At 42.3% G+C, this 20,084-nt stretch overlaps 1 protein-coding gene across 2 annotated transcripts in view; it reads left to right on the top strand.

Moving 5' to 3' along the window:
- Positions 1–6,906, top strand: part of Eip93F (Ecdysone-induced protein 93F) — a 62,690-nt gene extending 55,784 nt beyond the window's left edge. For both annotated transcript variants that reach the window (XM_033383735.1, XM_033383758.1), the window contains one exon: positions 3,169–6,906. In XM_033383735.1, the coding sequence (XP_033239626.1) occupies positions 3,169–6,076 (2,908 nt within the window). In that variant the 3' untranslated portion in view covers positions 6,077–6,906. The remainder of the gene's footprint in view (positions 1–3,168) is intronic.
- Positions 6,907–20,084: the final 13,178 nt, after the last annotated feature.

Consider the following 20,084-nt stretch of genomic DNA (forward strand, 5'->3'; position numbering starts at 1 on the left):
TGTGTGTGTGTGTGTGTGTGTATATATTTACTCTTGTGCACATATGTTAGTGTGTTCGGAGCACATAAAAAGGTGTGGGATGAACCGACAAAAATGCAATATTGCGCATAACAACAACAGCAACAACAGCGAAAATCGTTGCAGTAAAAAATGCATTTCTCTGGTACCGGGCCACATTGCTACAACAACAGAAAAAAGTATTTAAAAAAACACACACGCACACCGTTGAGCAAAAAAAAAGCAACCCTTTTGCTGCCACAAATTAAAACAAAATGTCAGAAAAATTGCAAACGCCAACGAAAAACGTGAAGGAGGGACAGAGAACAGAGGGCCACCGAGGCTGGGAATACCCTAACAGAGATCATTTGCAAGGGACTAAGGGGATATTAAATAAAAATATAAATTAAAATAGCCTATTTCCTGTGATAGTGAAATGTAGAAAAATGTAGAAAGATGCTACGAATATTTCTGGTGGAATATTACGAAGAGTCCCTAAGAAGTCCATGTAAAATTCGTTTAGCGAGCGTTGGGTTTTTTAAAATTTTTTTAGCTTCGATTATTTTAAATAAAAATATTTGAAATATAAAATTTTACTTAAAACTATTTTTTTTTTTTTTTTATTAGTATTGTATTTTTTATTATTTTGTTGTTTGCTTTTACTGTTAAAGCAACTTATAAATTATATTTATAAATTTATCATAAATTTATATTATATTAAAAATTTAACTAATATTAAAAAATTAATTAGATTTACATATATAAATTTAATTTTCCTTCGGTTCCTGTCACCTTTGATGCAGGAGATCAGATCCCATTCAAGTATCAGAAATAGTCCCCAAAATATTCGATCTGCAGAGAATAGAGCCCTCTCGAAATCCATGAATACCCCTTCGAAAGAGTATTGTACATAAAAAAGGAAAAGGATGCAGAAAAAAAAGCCTGCTGCGGGTTGGGTTTGGGGCATGTGCTTTTTTTTGGGTGCAAATGAATGCGCTCCACATGCGTGTGCAGCTGCAACAAATGCAGGGATATGTTGTACAACAACTGCAACAGGAACAGCCGCAGCAGCAGCGTCGGCAGCGGCAGAGAAACGTGCTGCTGCTGCTGCAGAGGCAGAGACAGAGGCAGCGCGGCTGTTGCAGTGGCAAATTGCAATTGAAGTGCAGCCAAAAGGTAAACGACACCAACAAAAAATCCAAACGACATTGAAATGACATTTTTCATTTATTTTTGCGCGCCATCCTTCGCTCCTGGTGCCGCTGTTGCCGCTGCTGCAGTTGCAAGGGGCAGATTGATGGTCGTTGGGGAGGGGGAGGGGGAGGGGGCGGGAGGGGACAACATCCTCCCAAAGGTTGGGACCGCCGCGCTTCGGGTTTTGCGCAATTATGCAAATTTTTGTGTATATCCTTACCTCATCCCACCTTGCCCCACCTCCCCCATTTTTTTTCCTTTTCCTTCCCTTTTTTTGTGTGTGTGTGTTTTTTCTGTCTGTTTTTTTGGGGAAATTATTTTGTGTATGCAAAATGAGCAAAAATGCAAAAAACTGTCGCCATTTAATGATGATGCCCGCCCGCGGTCCATCCCCACTCCCACTCCCACTCCCAGCCCCAGCCTCGGACCCCAATTTACTTACGGTCAGCCAAGGGCCACGCCTCCACTTGCACCTGCCCCCCCACCCCCCCACTCGTGCGGCAGCTATCATACAGTTTAACATTCACTGCTGCCACCTGCTGCCGCGTTCTCTGCCACATTTTTCTTCTCCCCTGCTGAAGCATTCTTCTGCCTCGGGCTCAGCCTTTCCACCTGCCCCTCTGCCCCTCTGCTTCTTGCTGTTTTCCCCATTTTTTTTTCTGTGTGTTTTTTGTGTTGTCTGCACAATTTTCAGACATTTTCCAGACGCGGCAAGGACTCCTCCGAAATAAAAATGGGGTAAAAAAGTAAAGTTGTGCTCTGACTTTGCCATCAACTTTTGCCAGGGCCGTCTCCCGTTGTGCCGCAGCGAAGGGCGCCAAAAGAAGCTGTGCTGTGCGTTCCGTCTACCCATCTCTTTCTCTCCATATACATATATGTGTATAGCTTTCTCTGTCTCAGCCGACGACAGTCTGTCGGTGCAATGTCCCCAGCCACCCACGAAAAAAAAAGGAGGAAATAAAAAGAAAGGGTCTCGAGCTCGTCTCGTTTTCTGGTTGAGCATAAAGAAAAGAAATATTTCGTACGGCTTCTGATGATGTTGTTGTTATTGTTGTTGTTGTTGCAACACAAAAGTTGCCTTTTCCTGTGTGGGGGGGGGTGGGGGGGGGGGAGGTGCAACCCGTCAAGGCAGCGCTTGGCTTGGACTCGCGTTGGCATTAAGTGAAAATGGTTTTGGCACTTTTTTTTTTTCGGAAAAGAAGGCACTACCCTGGGAAAGGGGTATCTTTGTTTTGAGTAGAGGTTTGTCCCCCAGAAATGAGTGGCATCGAGTGTTCCATAGGTTCTTTCGCTTTCCCCATTTCTTCCCGGAAACCTTCGCCCTCCGAAGGGTATTCGCATCTTCGGCATACCTTGGGTTACTCCTTGATTTATATGTTTTTTTCCTTGCTCTTTTTGTTGGATATTCGTCTAATGAACTTCAAAAACATGTTTGGTCCCTAACCTCTTGCTGGCGGAACACCCATGCCTTTTGTCCTCTACCAGCTCTCCTGCCAGACTCCTTTTGGGGCTGTCATCTTTTGTCTCTGTCCCGAAAAAAAGGGAACACAAAAAATGATTGTGTGGCAGGGCACATCCTTGCCACTGCCTCTGCCTTTGCCTTTGCCTTTGCCTTTGACACCCAAGCGTCGTCGTCGTCGTCGTCGTCGGCATCCGTGTGTCCTTCTTTCTGCTTCCTTTTGGCCTGATGTCGACATTTAAGAAGCACTCATTGTCAGTCCTTGCACACCCTGTCGCTGTGCCAAAAAAAAAGGGAGAGCCTTCTAAGCGGGAAGTGGCTCTCAAGTCCTTTGATGGTGCTGCCAAAAAATATTACCCTCGAAGCCCAAAAGTCACTGTTGAAAATTTCTGGAAGATAAAGGATGATTGACTCGAAGGATCAAGCGGGGGTTGAGGCAGTGCATATATTTCTAGGATCTGTAGAAATTTAAGGAACTTCCACTTTAAGTGATTTTCAATGCCTTGTCCTCTTTTCAGAGCCCTCTCGGACTGCCCCACGCCCACGCCTTCGTCGGGGCGAAGGACCTACAGCGAGGAGGACCTGAACAGGGCCCTGCAGGACGTAACGGCCAGCAAGCTGGCACCCCGCAAGGTGGCCGGTCAGCACCGCTCCAGCCTGATGAACAAGCTGGCGCACCACGAGCAGCGGCTCGAGCGACTCGAGCGGCTCGAGCAGGACGAGCCGGATGAGCCGGAGGACTCGGCGGACGAGGCCGAGGTGGACAGCAACGCCTCCACCCCGGCACCGGTCTATCCGGAGCTTGCCCAGCGCATCGCGGCCACGGCCCAGCTCCACAAGCTGAGCAGCCACCTGTCCGAGCACAATGGCAGCGAGGATCTGGGCGAGGACCTCGAGGGCGGGGGCCAGCACTCGCCGAAGCTGTCCAGGATACCAGGGCCCGCCAGTGCGGTGGCACCCATACCCATCGACACGAATGTGCTGCTGCACACGCTCATGCTGGCGGCGGGCATCGGGGTGATGCCCAAGGTGGACGAGACCCAGACGGTGGGGGACCTGATCAAGGGCCTGCTGGTGGCCAACACCGGGGGCATTGTGAACGATGCGCTCATCAACCTGCTCGCGGCCAGCCAGCAGGAGACCAGCAATGGCAATGCCGCCAGCCTGCTCCTCCAGCAGCACCAGCAGCAGTTGAATGCCTTTCACCATCGCCTACCAAAGTCTGAAACGCCCGAGACGAGCTCCTCGCTGGATCCCAACGAGGCCAGCGAGGATCCCATACTGAAGATTCCGTCCTTCAAGGTCAGCGGGCCACCCAGCATCTCGCCCAGCATCAGCCACAGCCACCACCAGCAGCAGCAGCAGCAGCACCTCCTTCAGCAGCAGCACCACCACCAGCACCCACACCACCACAACAATCATAGCTCCAGCAGCAACTCCCACGCCCACGGCCACGTCCACGCCCACTCCAACAGCAGCAATCGGAACGGGGGCGGTGGCGGGGGGAGAGAGCGCAGTCCGCACTCGGCCTCGCCGATGCTGGCCGCCGCTGTGTCCAACAGCAGCGCCAGTGCCGCCGCCGCCGCCGCCGGCCTGCTCTCGGCCTCGCCCACCTCCATCCAGAAGATGATGGCCAGCAACATCCAGCGGCAGATCAACGAGCAGAGCAGCCACGAGGCAGCCGCGGCCGCGGCGGCGACAGCCAGCAGCAGCCTGCGCAACGGCAGCACTAGCGCCGGCAGCGACTGCAGCAACAATGGGGCAGCATCCGGCAACAACAACAGCAGCAGCAGCAGCAGCTACAAGAAGCCCAGCATCTCGGTGGCCAAGATCATTGGCGGCACGGACACGTCCCGCTTTGGGGCGTCGCCGAACCTGCTATCCCAGCACCAGCACCAGCACCACCATGCCCACCTGCCCGCCGGCCATCATGCGGCGGCCGCGGCGGCGCACTCGCACCAGGCGCAACTGAGCGCCCAGGAGGCGGCCGCCCTGGCAGCGGGCAAGGGAACGCGCCCGAAGCGTGGCAAGTACCGCAACTACGACCGGGACAGCCTGGTGGAGGCCGTCAAGGCGGTGCAGCGCGGCGAGATGTCCGTGCATCGGGCTGGGAGCTACTACGGCGTGCCCCACTCCACGCTGGAGTACAAGGTGAAGGAGCGGCACCTGATGAGGCCCCGGAAGCGCGAGCCCAAGCCCCAGCCGGACCTGGTCGGCCTGACGGGACCCGCCAACAAGGTGTGTCCGGAGAAGCTGAAGCCCGGCAACCACATCAACCACACGGGCAACCACCACGGCGTCGGCGGCTCGAAGCTGAGCAATGCCCTCAAGAGCAACACCTCCTCCCAGGCGGCAGCGGCAGCGGCGGCGGCGGCGGCCGCCGCAGCAGCGGCCTCAGCCACAGTGCCCAACGGCCTCAAGATCTTCGATGGGGTGGCGCCGCAGTTGGGCTTTCAGCCGAATATCTTTTGGACCCAGCAGAATGCCGGCAACGCGTATGGCCTGGACCTGCACCGCATGGCGGAGGCCATGCGCCAGCAGACCAACCAGACGAACGCCCACGAACGACCCATGAAGAGCGCCCTGGAGATAGCCGAGCACATGTACGACGGCATCATCCGCAAGACCCTGCAGTCCTCCGGCGATGGCAATGGAAACGGGAGCGGCAGCGGCAGCGGCAGCAGCAGCACCAGCAACGGACACGCCCTGGGCCATGGGCTGGGCCACCATGGCAATGCGCTGCTCGATCAGCTGCTGGTGAATAAGACGCCCCTGCCGTTCACCAACAATCAGAGCAATGACTACCGGGGGGCCGCCTGTTCGAGCGGCGGTGGGGAGCGCATCAAGCGATCCGCCAGTCCCTTGGGCGTCTATGCGGATATCAAGAGGGAGCGTCTGAGTGCGGACAGTGCCAGCAGCGATGAGGAGAGGGATCGAGAGCGGGATAGGGATCGGGATCATGATCATTCCAGCAACAACAACAACAACAACAGCGACCTGGCGCACAACAAGAACAAGAGCAGCAGCAGCAACAACAATGGCAACAGCAGCAGCAGGAACAACAACAACAATGGCAATGGCCGGAGCCGAATGACCTCCAGGGACTCGGACGCCACGGATGCCAGCAGCCTGAAGAGCGACCACAGCAGGCACCGGCACAGGCACAACAAAATGATGGATCTCAATGGGAGCAACAGCAGCAGCAGCCAGAACGACGGTGACGGTGATGGCGATGGCGAGGGCGAGATGACCCACTCGCAGATGCCCAGTCCCAATCCCAGTGGCAGTCCCAATCCCAATCCCTGCCCCAGTCGCAGTCGCAGTCCTGGCTGCAGCAGCAGCGCCGTCGGCGGCTCCATATTGCACGAGAAGCTGGCCCAGATCAAGGCCGAGCAGCTGGAGCAGCAGCAGCAGCAGCAGTTATAGGATCAGTCGATGGCAAGGCCGGCAGCATTTGCCTGGCCGCCGCTGGCCACCCACTACTATAGCTTCTAGAAAAAAAACGGGCAGGAAGGATCGGCAGGGATCGTCAGGGATCGACCAGGATCAGACAGGGAGTCCGGGGAGTAAAGCAAACCAAATTAAGCAACACTTTTTATAGTACATAAAAGAAACATATATATAAACGCGGAAACAGAGCCCCCTTCCCCCCTCACTCACCCGCTGAGATCCGCATAGAAAAAAAGCAAGAAACCAACAAACAAAATACAAACATACACCTATGGCGCGTTGTGTACGCGCGTATATACCATATGTATGTATTATTGTTTCGTTTTTGACAATCGACAAATAGGCATTCTCTTGTACAAAACAAAAACAAAACTTTCTTAACAAAAACTAAAAAAACCAAGAAACAAATCTAAAAAAAACTCACACACACACACAACCTTAAACAACCTTAAGACCAACAAAAAACAAAAAAACAAAAAAATCTGAGCAAGAAAAATTTTCATTTTGCATTTTTTTACGACAATTTCTCTTTGGTTGATAGATATATGGAATATATATTTTTATTGAACAGAAAACTAACAACAACAGTCCAATGGGAATACAAAATAAAACAGAAAAACAGAAAATCAGAAAAACAACCAACAAACAGCAAAACAGCAGCCAGTCGTGTGGGGCCAGAGGTCTCTGGGATCCCAGGGATGCTCCGTGCCCCACACAGACTGCCACGATATCGACAGAATCGAGTACTACATACAGCCGAGACCATATAGACAACAACATCTACAATATCCGATCAACAACAACAACAACAACCAACAGCAATAACAACAACATAACAAAACAGAAAATAAAAAATAAAACACACACAGAAAACAGTAAGCAAAACTCCAATAGCAAAATTCTAAAATGAACTAAAAACAAAACCAAAATTCCACCACAGCAACATTCAACATTCAACATTCAACAATTTTTCTATAATTTCAACAACAAAAAAGACAACAAAAAGAAAAAAAAAACAAAAACGGAAATCAATAAACAAAGCTGCCTTCACATTTACAAATTAAATAAATTAGTAACAAATCGTAAACAAACAAAGAGAAAAGAGAGCGGAGGAACGTTAGGAAAAAGCACACAAAATAATAATTCAAGGGAATCCGTAAAGAAAACCAAAAACGCAGAGCAACAACAAAGAAATTCCAAATTCATTTACTTAAATCAAAATTGAAAACCCACTGAAAATCATAAAAAAAATTTAAGCAAAGTCCCAAGAAATTAAAAAGACAAAAAAACCCCTATAAACAAAATTGAGGTCCCAAAAATTATATATAAACAAAATACATGCCATACACAATTTCACACCAAAATTAAACAAAATTGGAACATAAAAAAAAAATATACATACATACTCGTATATACCGTAACAATTTGAAAAATCCCCAAGAAAAACTCACCTAAAAAATGATCTTTCAAACCCACACTTCCACCCACATATTGAACACTAAATTTAGAGAAAATTTAAATGTTTCAATGTTTACATAATAATGAAATATTAACCAACAAAATTATCTGTGTTTAGGCTTTAAAAAATCAAAAAAAAAAACAAGAATTTCGGCTTAAAAAAAATACATTTATTGTGAAACCACACATTTCGAGTACTTGTAAAAAAAATTTAAGAAAAAAATCATAAATATATAAAGACTTTATATATGTATAACTATATATAATGCTTATATATTTCTATGACATATATATATATATTTGTATATTTATGTATGTGTGTGTCTTCATCACTACGCGTATACCTCAAACCAAACAAAAACAAAAACATGATCATTTTGAGCAACTGAAAAACTATATATTTAAATGTACTTATACACTCTACACACACTCTTTTACAGGAGATCCCCTAGACATACATATTTACACAGATCCACAGATCACAGATCCCCATCCAGAAGACCCCGCCCCCCTTTGGCCAATCCCCCTTTCGATATGTGTATTTTGCTTTCGTTTCGACTCTGAACTTCTATCCTAAACTAAATGTCTGCGTAAATGAAAGTAAATAAACAAAAAAAATCATATATAAATGTACCTAAGGAAAACCGAAAAACATATTTTGTGTGCTAGCTAGTAAGTGTCAAAAGAAAACCATACAAAAATTATACACCATATATTTAAAGCAAATGAAAAGGAAGGAATGGAAAAGAGAGGAAAGGAGGAGTGGTAAATGTCGGTAAAATATTGTGAACATGTTTAGTGAATTATTATAAAACTTAAATGAAGGAAACTTATGGAAAATAGGGGAAAAAAACAATATATATTTAAACAAGAAATGGAAAAATTGTAAGCTTCTGTTGGGCGATCTGTTCCACCGAGGCGATGGAAATCATCTCCCAGATGGAATGGCAGATAGCCATTCACAGGGACGCCGAATCGGCCCCATGGGAATGGCTATTTTCAGCATCGGTGGAATGGGTATCGTGGAAAAGCAGCTTTAACAAATATATATCAAAATTATATTATAATTTCCACCAAAAATATTCCAAATTTAAACATTTGATGTGCATAAATGTTGTGGTTTAGTATCCAAAAGAAAATTAATCATAAGGACAAAAAATATTATGGAAATTCTGCATTTGGTATAAAACAAAAGAAAATGAAAAACTGGAAGAAGAAGAAAAAACAACTAGTAAATTCTCTGAAAATCAAAAACTTTTTATTATATAATGAAAAAGAAAGTGGTAAAGGAAAAGGAGAGGAAAGAAAAGAAAAGCGAAGGAAAAATAAATCAAAAGTATTTATTGCTAATTTAATTATATTTGAAGTATACATACATATTTATTATATATACAATACATATATATTAGACACACTATCTGTGATTAATAATCCAAAATTTTGAAGAGCATTTTCTGAAAATCATGTTGGAAAACGGAGAGGAGAAAGTAATAATGGATATAAAAACACACACAAACACCCAACACACACACACACATAAGAACCCATTGTAGAACAGATCGGATACGAAACCCAAACAAACACACAATAAAACCAAGCTTACAAAAGCACCAGGCAGGAGGGTCTACTGTACTCAGAAGAGCTCCTAAAAGCTACATCACTAAAACAGAAACCGGAAAACCGAAAACCGAAAACAGAGAACGGAACGGATCGAACCGAACCGATTCAAAGCTTATACAGTTGTATATATATTTTGGAATAATGTTTACTCAAAAATTAAAAATAAAAAAAATTGAAAAAAGAAATACTGCGAAACCAGCAACAAATATCCAGTTCAACTCAAAATTAATGAAAGATAAAGGAAAAATCTTTTATAAAGCAAAATTATACAAAAAGAAGAAGAAAATGAAATATTTCAAACTATAAAAAAACAAAACAAAACATTTATTTTCTTGCTAGAAAAGAAGAATGTAATGTGAAGAAAATTCAGTGTAAACAAAAATCAAACTTAAAATAATAAACAAAATGATAAAGTGCAATTATACGGTTTATATAAGCAAATTTAAGAAGCGAACGTTAAAAAATATATTATAAAAAAACAAAAAACCACAAATCTAACAAGGAATACATTTAAAAACCAATTTCGAAGCATGTTTAGCTACAAAAGGCGACAACTTATTACAAATCAGTTAAAAACAAAACAAAACAAGAAATTAACAAACAAAACAAAAGTAAAAGACAGACAAGCATACATAAATCAGCCTGAAAATGCAGGGCGTTTCGAGATTTGAGTGGAATTTGTATGATTTTCAAACACAAGTCCCAGTGAAACGCACTGTCTGGCTGTGATGATCCGATCCGAACAGAGATCGGAGCACACAGCACAGCCAAAGGCCCACAAAAGTATACTATACCATACCGAGAACAGCAAGAACCAGCAACAGAAATAGAAACAGAAAAAGAGGAAAGCAGAAAAGCAGAAAAGCGGAAAAACATAAGCCGAGTCGAAAGACGTAATGTCAACCTAGTGGTAGGCCCAAAAAATAGAAACAAAAACTAAAAACTAATAAAAACAGTCTAATGTAATTGAGTGACAGCTTGAGAATGTTGAATTGTATAGAATTTTTGCATACCCACCTGCGTTAAGGCGTGGAGGGGCCCCATATCCTCCCCACCCCTCACCTTGGGCATGCGAAAACGCTCAGGTACGTGTTTTATTTTTCGGAGAGAAAAAAGATTGATTACCCATACACATTACTTATTCTTTGTTTTACTACAACATAATAGTTAATATCTGTATAAAAAGAAAGACGACGAGTAGCAGGAAAACTGAAACCCACTCTAAATTGATATATTATAATTTATGAATTGTTTAAAGTGGTTTATAAACAGAGAGAGAACGAGAGAGAGAGAGAGAGAGAGTTTCTAGCGTGCTTAAATGAAATTGCTCACATTTGTGTATAGAATCCAATTTGTTTTAATGCGAATCAAAATTTGCTGAATATAAGTGCATATACATATATCGATTAGAGCCTATATTGTTTGCGTTTAAGGATTAAGATTAGTTATTGTCTAAGCCGTAGGCAAATCGAAATTTCCGCTTATAAACCAATCAATTAACGTTCTTTTGTAATCATTAAAATAGTTATTATTATTATTATTATTGATTGTAATATTGTAAGCCTCGATTTATGGTTTGTATATATTAGACAACATTTATTAATGGTACGAGTAGGACAAGGAGTATTCATACCCAGCCCCCCATCCCAACCCCGACCCCGCCCCGCCACCCCACTTCCCTTTTTTTAACTAATTCTTACCCTGTGTTCTATATTGATTTCTTAAATGGGCAAACATCATTTGAACTATAGTGCAATTGTTTCAAACAAAAACCAAGCAACACCAACAACCAATACTATATTAAACATTAAAGATTAATATTATTGAAGAGCTTTCTTTGCCAAAATATGCCAAGAATGTGAATGTATATGGATCGTATGGATCCGAGAATCAAAAATCATTTTAAGTGCACATATTTACCTTTTTTTTGTTTTTAAGACTATCTATGCCTAGGTTTTCCGATTTCTATGCGCACGAATTCAATATCAAAGTAAAAGTACAACAACAACAACAAAAACAGACATCACAAAAACTAAAAACTTTACTTCTTATATTCTCTTTCAACTTGAGCGACACAACATCGTATACCTGGTACAAAAGAATCAAATAAAATCCAATCAAATAAAGCAAAGATCATGAAACAATAGCCCAGCCGAGACAACAACCAGCCAAGACAACCACACATCCAACACACACACACACACAATAGCCCAGCCAAGACAACAACCAAGATCAATAGACCCCAAGCAAAAAAATAATTGAATTAAAAATTGCAAACAACAATAAATAATTAAATGTTACATTAAAATACAAAAAAAAGAGAAAAAAACAACAGAGCAGCCTAAAGTCGATTGTACTTTTCTTTTTTCTACCCACATAGACAGCCGAACAGCAAAACAGCAGATCAATTTTATTAAACAATAGTACTACTCTTACTACAAAACTTAAAATAGCCACAGATAAATAGAAATAGCCACAGCAATTAACTTAAAGAAGAGACCCGTAACACACACATCCACAGCTACAGGAGATACAGATCGAACACACATACAACAACAGTTTTTTCATAGCCACATAACCAATACAATAGCCACATAATTAGAGAAACAGCTCCGAGGGATTATATAGATCGAATCGACCGACCATCCCTACAATAGACAAAAGACAGAATACAACAAAATTAGAGGGATTTTATAAATCTGATCCCAGCAATAGACAGCCGCAGAAAAAAGAAAGCAGCACAAGATCGAACTGCATGAAAAGGCCAGCAGATAACAAATACATCATTAAACAAAACAAAAAAACAACAAACAACAAAAAACAATTTTTATTTCAATTATTAACTCTTAAAACTCCACAACAATTACAGTTACAACCATACAACCACAACAACAATAGCCCTAGACAAATATTAACCATAATTAATCAGCAGAAAACCAACAATTTCAAATAGTAATAATAAGTACGAATAAATTGGCAAACAAAAAAAAAACTAAACTTAAATCGTAGCCAGGCAAAAAGTTTTGAGCAGAATTTTTTCATTATTTTTACAACAAACAAAACTGACATAAGTACAAGTTTATGATTACAAATTACAAATGTTTGGGTAAACTACAGAAGAAAATAACTCTAATTTTTGCAAAATTAAGTTTAGAAAAAAGAAACCACACCCACACACACACTCACACACTTTTGTTTAAAGGAAAACCACAGCCAATAAGCATATGAAAAATATAAGATTTCAATTATAATTAGCAATAGCCCATAAGTGCAGAAAGAAAAACAAACAAACAGTGTATTTAGCATTAAAAAACAAAGACAGCAAAGAATATAAAATAGAAGTAACAAAAACTTAAGCAAACTTTAGTTCTGCATTGAAGAAAAAACAATCCAAACAAACAATATGTTTAATTTGATAAGTAATTTATACCATTTACATAATGAAATTTCGCATTATTTGATCTACAAGTATGAATTATAAATTATAATTGTAAACCTTTAATTAATATATTTACAGAGAAATTGTTATAAAAAGAAACCCGCACTACACTTTAAGTTTATAATTTTCGTTATTTTCTATTATTTACTTATTATGTTTTAAACGCAACGCAAAAAAACGACCGATTTATATATACAATATATATTTACGCATTAAACGTTTATTAATAAAAACAAAAACACAATAAAAAAAAACAACAATATTTTAGTTAAACCTTTTACGTTTTTGCATTGATTTTACTTTCCACCAACGGAGGCTTTTATTTGATATTTAAACAAAGAGTAAAACCAAAAAACAATTACAGAATAAATAAGAGAAATATGCTATAGAAAATTAAGGCACAGTCTAACAACTGCAACCAGATATCTATTACCATTATATGCAATAGCTATAAACGAATAGAACACAATGAAAATCAATTAAATGAATTAAACAATAGCCCAAAGTAAGTATTGGCCGTGATGAGAGCTAACAAGGCCAGTATTTTCTCCATTTTCACATGCAAAAAGATCAGCGAACAACCAATTGGCACAAGACAACAACAACAATCAGAACAACCACAAGCAAAGGCAATTGAAACAAAACAAGCATTTCTTTCAGTTGATTGATCATTATTTCGAATATTCTTCAGTTCTTCAGTTGACTCTCAAGACTTTCGAAAACTGTTTTGGCGTAAACCCAAAATCAATAAATAAAGGAAGTAACTATCACGGACGAGCCAAAGGAATCGTATATCTAAACTCAAAACAGCTTCAGGGACCAACTAAAAATGAAAATGAAATGATTTAAAACAAAACAAAGAAAAAAGTAAATAATTTAAAACAAAAATTAATAAAGAACAACTGGTAAATCATACTAAAATGTAAAGACAAGGCAGAATAAAAAAACTAAAATTAAAGTAAATTTAACATTTCCAGGCATATCTAAATGAAAACCAAGAAAAATTACAACAAAAAATACATTCAAAATTATGGAAAAAATTCATATGTATGTACATATATAGAAAAGAAACCCCAAAACCTTTGGTAAGCCATATACATCTTCTATATGATATATTTAAGCGTGTCAAAAAACAAAAATTAACCAAAATCAGATAAGTATTTCGGGCAAAATCATTTCGGATGGTAAAACCTCTACATACATATATGTAAGGCAAAAATGTATACGATGTGCAAGAGAAATTACAACTAAAAGTGGATTAGGTGTATAAGATATACCTAGATATTTGGCTAAAAGTATAAAGGAAAAAGGAAATTAAACCCTTATTGGAATAGGAGAAATTAACGTTTTGTGTAAATAACGTATGATTTTCGAAAAAAAAACGAGAAGAAAACAAAAAGGTAACGAGAAAACCATTAATCCATTAAACAAAATACAAGTAAATTCAAATTAGAACAAATTTTTGTCAACAATTAAAATGACCTAGTAAATGCTAAATTCAAATTTATATAGTACATACCCATGTATTTGTGTACGAGTATATGTATGTATGTATGTATGGCGTGTATTGCATAAGTTCGATGTGAGTATATAAAGATTATTATTAATATTATGCTTACCCTATCATTTCCAAGTTATTTTGTTCGTAACAAAAGATGAAAACCCAATGGAAAAACCGAAAATCAAAAACTATGCAAATTCAAAGCCAATGACGAGAAACAACAACAACAACAAAACAATAAATGTGCTGATGTGCTGAATGCCACAAAAAGAACGAGATCCAGAAGGAAACATTTCGATTCCTCTCAAATGTTAAGCAAATAAATCTATGGCAAAATCATTGTAAAAAAGTATAAAAACAACAAGTAATGGGGCGGCAGATGGAAAATTTGCTAAAGAAAAAGTTACGATTTGTGTAAATGTGAACATAATGAACATATTGAAAAGATATAGCAGGTATACAATAATGGCCGAATGGAAACCAAAACAAAACTAAACAAATGAACAACTTACCGCAAGGAGACAAAGCAAATACAAAATACAAAACACAAATGACACAAAAACAAAACTATTAACTTGTAACGATGTGAACTTGGAGCATACTTTCAGTATTTTTATGAATACTGTCAATAAAAATTAATAAAACATAAGCGAATACATTGTTTGATTTCCACCTACGGTGGATATGTGAGAAATACGAGTATATATGATCACGGAGAGGCATGCCGCGTCCAAATCGGCTGTCGTATAGCAGAGATATACCGTGCAGAAAAAAGAAGTATCTCAAAGATATGCAAATCGAAATCTTCGAAAGGCTATATCTCACACAAATAGGACCAGATCAGTGCGGGACCCACTTTCCCAGGACCGTGGGGGTCCTGCCTGTCGACTGCCATCAAAATCTCGACTTCGGAAATGAGGCCGATTTTTGGCAAATTTAATGATGTAATGATTTTTGGCGAAAATCGTGAAAAAATGGATGTCCTTTTTTCGGATTGCAGTTGACTGGCAGGACTCTCCCGATCACGAAAAGACATGCCACGCCCCGATCGGCTGCCGTATCGCTGAGATACAGCTTTCAGAAAAGACCAGTATCTCAAATATATTCATATTCAAATCTTCCGAAGGCTATATCTCACACAAATAGGGCCAGATCGGTACAGATTTTGGATGGAAGTCGACAGGCAGGAGTCTCCCGATCACGAAAAGACATGCCGCACTCCGATCGGCTGCCGTATCGCTGAGATACAGCTTTCAGAAAAGACCAGTATCTCAGAGATATGCATATTCAAATCTTCCGAAGGCTATATCTCACACAAATAGGGGCAAATCGGTACAGATTTCAGATGGCAGTCGACAGGCAGGACTCTCCCGATCACGAAAAGACATGCCACGCCCCGATCGGCTGCCGTATCACTGAGATACAGCTTTCAGAAAAGACCAGTATCTCAAAGATATTCATATTCAAATCTTCCGAACGCTATATCTCACACAAATAGGGCCAGATCGGTACAGATTTTGGATGGCAGTCGACAGGCAGGAGTCTCCCGATCACGAAAAGACATGCCGCACTCCGATCGGCTGCCGTATCGCTGAGATACAGCTTTCAGAAAAGACCAGTATCTCAGAGATATGCATATTCAAATCTTCCGAAGGCTATATCTCACACAAATAGGGGCAAATCGGTACAGATTTCAGATGGCAGTCGACAGGCAGGACTCTCCCGATCACGAAAAGACATGCCACGCCCCGATCGGCTGCCGTATCGCTGAGATACAGCTTTCAGAAAAGACCAGTATCTCAAAGATATTCATATTCAAATCTTCCGAAGGCTATATCTCACACAAATAGGGCCAGATCGGTACAGATTTCGGATGGCAGTCGACAGGCAGGACTCTCCCGATCACGAAAAGACATGCCACGCCCCGATCGGCTGCCGTATCGCTGAGATACAGCTTTCAGAAAAGACCAGTATCTCACAGATATGCATATTCAAATCTTCCGAAGGCTATATCTCACACAAATAGGACCAGATCGGTACAGATTTCGGATAGCATTCGACAGGCATTACTCTCCCGATCACGAAAAGACATGTCGCACTCCGATCGGCTGCCGTATCGCTGAGATACAGCTTTCAGAAAAGTCCAGTATCTCAGAGATATGCCAATCCAGATCTTCCGAAGGCTATATCTCACACAAATATGGCTATATCTCACACAAATAGGGCCAGATCAGTGCGGGACCCACTCTCCCAGGACCGTGGGGGTTCTGCCTGTCGACTGCCATCAAAATCTCGACTTCGGAAATGAGGCCGATTTTTGGCAAATTTAATGATGTAACCATCATGATTTTTTGCGAAAATCGTGCAAAAATGGATGTTTTTTTTTCGGACTGCAGTCGACTGGCAGGACTCTCCCGATCACGAAATACATGCCACGCCCCGATCGGCTGCCGTATCGCTGAGAAACAGCTTTCAGAAAAGACCAGTATCTCAAAGATATGTCAATCCAGATCTTCCGAAGGCTATATCTCACACAAATAGGGACAGATCGGTACAGATTTCGGATGGCAGTCGACAGGCAGGACTCTCCCGATCACGAAAAGACATGCCGCACTCCCGTCGGCTGCCGTATCGCTGAGATACAGCGTGCAGAAAAAAGAAGTATCTCAAAGATATGCATATTCAAATCTTCCGAGGGCTATATCTCACACAAATAGGACCAGATCGGTACAGATTTCGGATAGCATTCGACAGGCATTACTCTCCCGATCACGAAAAGACATGCCGCACTCCGATCGGCTGCCGTATCGCTGAGATGCAGCTTTCCGAAAAAACCAGTATCTCAAAGATATGTATATTCAAATCTTCCGAAGGCTATATCTCACACAAATAGGACCAGATCGGTACAGATTTCGGATAGCATTCGACAGGCATTACTCTCCCGATCACGAAAAGACATGCCGCACTCCGATCGGCTGCCGTATCGCTGAGATACAGCTTTCAGAAAAGTCCAGTATCTCAGAGATATGCCAATCCAGATCTTCCGAAGGCTATATCTCACACAAATAGGACCAGATCGGTACAGATTTTGGATGGCAGCCGACAGGCAGGAGTCTCCCGATCACGAAAAGACATGCCGCACTCCGATCGGCTGCCGTATCGCTGAGATACAGCTTTCAGAAAAGACCAGTATCTCAAAGATATGCCAATCCAGATCTTCCGAAGGCTATATCTCACACAAATAGCACCAGATCAGTGCGGGACCCACTTTCCCATAACCGTGGGGGTCCTGCCTGTCGACTGCCATCAAAATCTCGACTTCGGAAATGAGGCCGATTTTTGGCAAATTTAATGATGTAACCATCATGATTTTTTGCGAAAATCGTGCAAAAATGGATGTTTTTTTTTCGGACTGCAGTCGACTGGCAGGACTCTCCCGATCACGAAAAGACATGCCACGCCCCGATCGGCTGCCGTATCGCTGAGATACAGCTTTCAGAAAAGACCAGTATCTCACAGATATGCATATTCAAATCTTCCGAAGGCTATATCTCACACAAATAGGACCAGATCGGTACAGATTTCGGATAGCATTCGACAGGCATTACTCTCCCGATCACGAAAAGACATGTCGCACTCCGATCGGCTGCCGTATCGCTGAGATACAGCTTTCAGAAAAGTCCAGTATCTCAGAGATATGCCAATCCAGATCTTCCGAAGGCTATATCTCACACAAATATGGCTATATCTCACACAAATAGGGCCAGATCAGTGCGGGACCCACTCTCCCAGGACCGTGGGGGTTCTGCCTGTCGACTGCCATCAAAATCTCGACTTCGGAAATGAGGCCGATTTTTGGCAAATTTAATGATGTAACCATCATGATTTTTTGCGAAAATCGTGCAAAAATGGATGTTTTTTTTTCGGACTGCAGTCGACTGGCAGGACTCTCCCGATCACGAAATACATGCCACGCCCCGATCGGCTGCCGTATCGCTGAGAAACAGCTTTCAGAAAAGACCAGTATCTCAAAGATATGTCAATCCAGATCTTCCGAAGGCTATATCTCACACAAATAGGGACAGATCGGTACAGATTTCGGATGGCAGTCGACAGGCAGGACTCTCCCGATCACGAAAAGACATGCCGCACTCCCGTCGGCTGCCGTATCGCTGAGATACAGCGTGCAGAAAAAAGAAGTATCTCAAAGATATGCATATTCAAATCTTCCGAGGGCTATATCTCACACAAATAGGACCAGATCGGTACAGATTTCGGATAGCATTCGACAGGCATTACTCTCCCGATCACGAAAAGACATGCCGCACTCCGATCGGCTGCCGTATCGCTGAGATGCAGCTTTCCGAAAAAACCAGTATCTCAAAGATATGTATATTCAAATCTTCCGAAGGCTATATCTCACACAAATAGGACCAGATCGGTACAGATTTCGGATAGCATTCGACAGGCATTACTCTCCCGATCACGAAAAGACATGCCGCACTCCGATCGGCTGCCGTATCGCTGAGATACAGCTTTCAGAAAAGTCCAGTATCTCAGAGATATGCCAATCCAGATCTTCCGAAGGCTATATCTCACACAAATAGGACCAGATCGGTACAGATTTTGGATGGCAGCCGACAGGCAGGAGTCTCCCGATCACGAAAAGACATGCCGCACTCCGATCGGCTGCCGTATCGCTGAGATACAGCTTTCAGAAAAGACCAGTATCTCAAAGATATGCCAATCCAGATCTTCCGAAGGCTATATCTCACACAAATAGCACCAGATCAGTGCGGGACCCACTTTCCCATAACCGTGGGGGTCCTGCCTGTCGACTGCCATCAAAATCTCGACTTCGGAAATGAGGCCGATTTTTGGCAAATTTAATGATGTAACCATCATGATTTTTTGCGAAAATCGTGCAAAAATGGATGTTTTTTTTTCGGACTGCAGTCGACTGGCAGGACTCTCCCGATCACGAAATACATGCCACGCCCCGATCGGCTGCCGTATCGCTGAGAAACAGCTTTCAGAAAAGACCAGTATCTCAAAGATATGTCAATCCAGATCTTCCGAAGGCTATATCTCACACAAATAGGGACAGATCGGTACAGATTTCGGATGGCAGTCGACAGGCAGGACTCTCCCGATCACGAAAAGACATGCCGCACTCCCGTCGGCTGCCGTATCGCTGAGATACAGCGTGCAGAAAAAAGAAGTATCTCAAAGATATGCATATTCAAATCTTCCGAGGGCTATATCTCACACAAATAGGACCAGATCGGTACAGATTTCGGATAGCATTCGACAGGCATTACTCTCCCGATCACGAAAAGACATGCCGCACTCCGATCGGCTGCCGTATCGCTGAGATGCAGCTTTCCGAAAAAACCAGTATCTCAAAGATATGTATATTCAAATCTTCCGAAGGCTATATCTCACACAAATAGGACCAGATCGGTACAGATTTCGGATAGCATTCGACAGGCATTACTCTCCCGATCACGAAAAGACATGCCGCACTCCGATCGGCTGCCGTATCGCTGAGATACAGCTTTCAGAAAAGTCCAGTATCTCAGAGATATGCCAATCCAGATCTTCCGAAGGCTATATCTCACACAAATAGGACCAGATCGGTACAGATTTTGGATGGCAGCCGACAGGCAGGAGTCTCCCGATCACGAAAAGACATGCCGCACTCCGATCGGCTGCCGTATCGCTGAGATACAGCTTTCAGAAAAGACCAGTATCTCAAAGATATGCCAATCCAGATCTTCCGAAGGCTATATCTCACACAAATAGCACCAGATCAGTGCGGGACCCACTTTCCCATAACCGTGGGGGTCCTGCCTGTCGACTGCCATCAAAATCTCGACTTCGGAAATGAGGCCGATTTTTGGCAAATTTAATGATGTAACCATCATGATTTTTTGCGAAAATCGTGAAAAAATGGATGTCCTTTT

This window comes from Drosophila pseudoobscura, chromosome 2 (assembly GCF_009870125.1).
Source record: "Drosophila pseudoobscura strain MV-25-SWS-2005 chromosome 2, UCI_Dpse_MV25, whole genome shotgun sequence".
In the NCBI taxonomy this organism is placed as follows: domain Eukaryota; kingdom Metazoa; phylum Arthropoda; class Insecta; order Diptera; family Drosophilidae; genus Drosophila; species Drosophila pseudoobscura.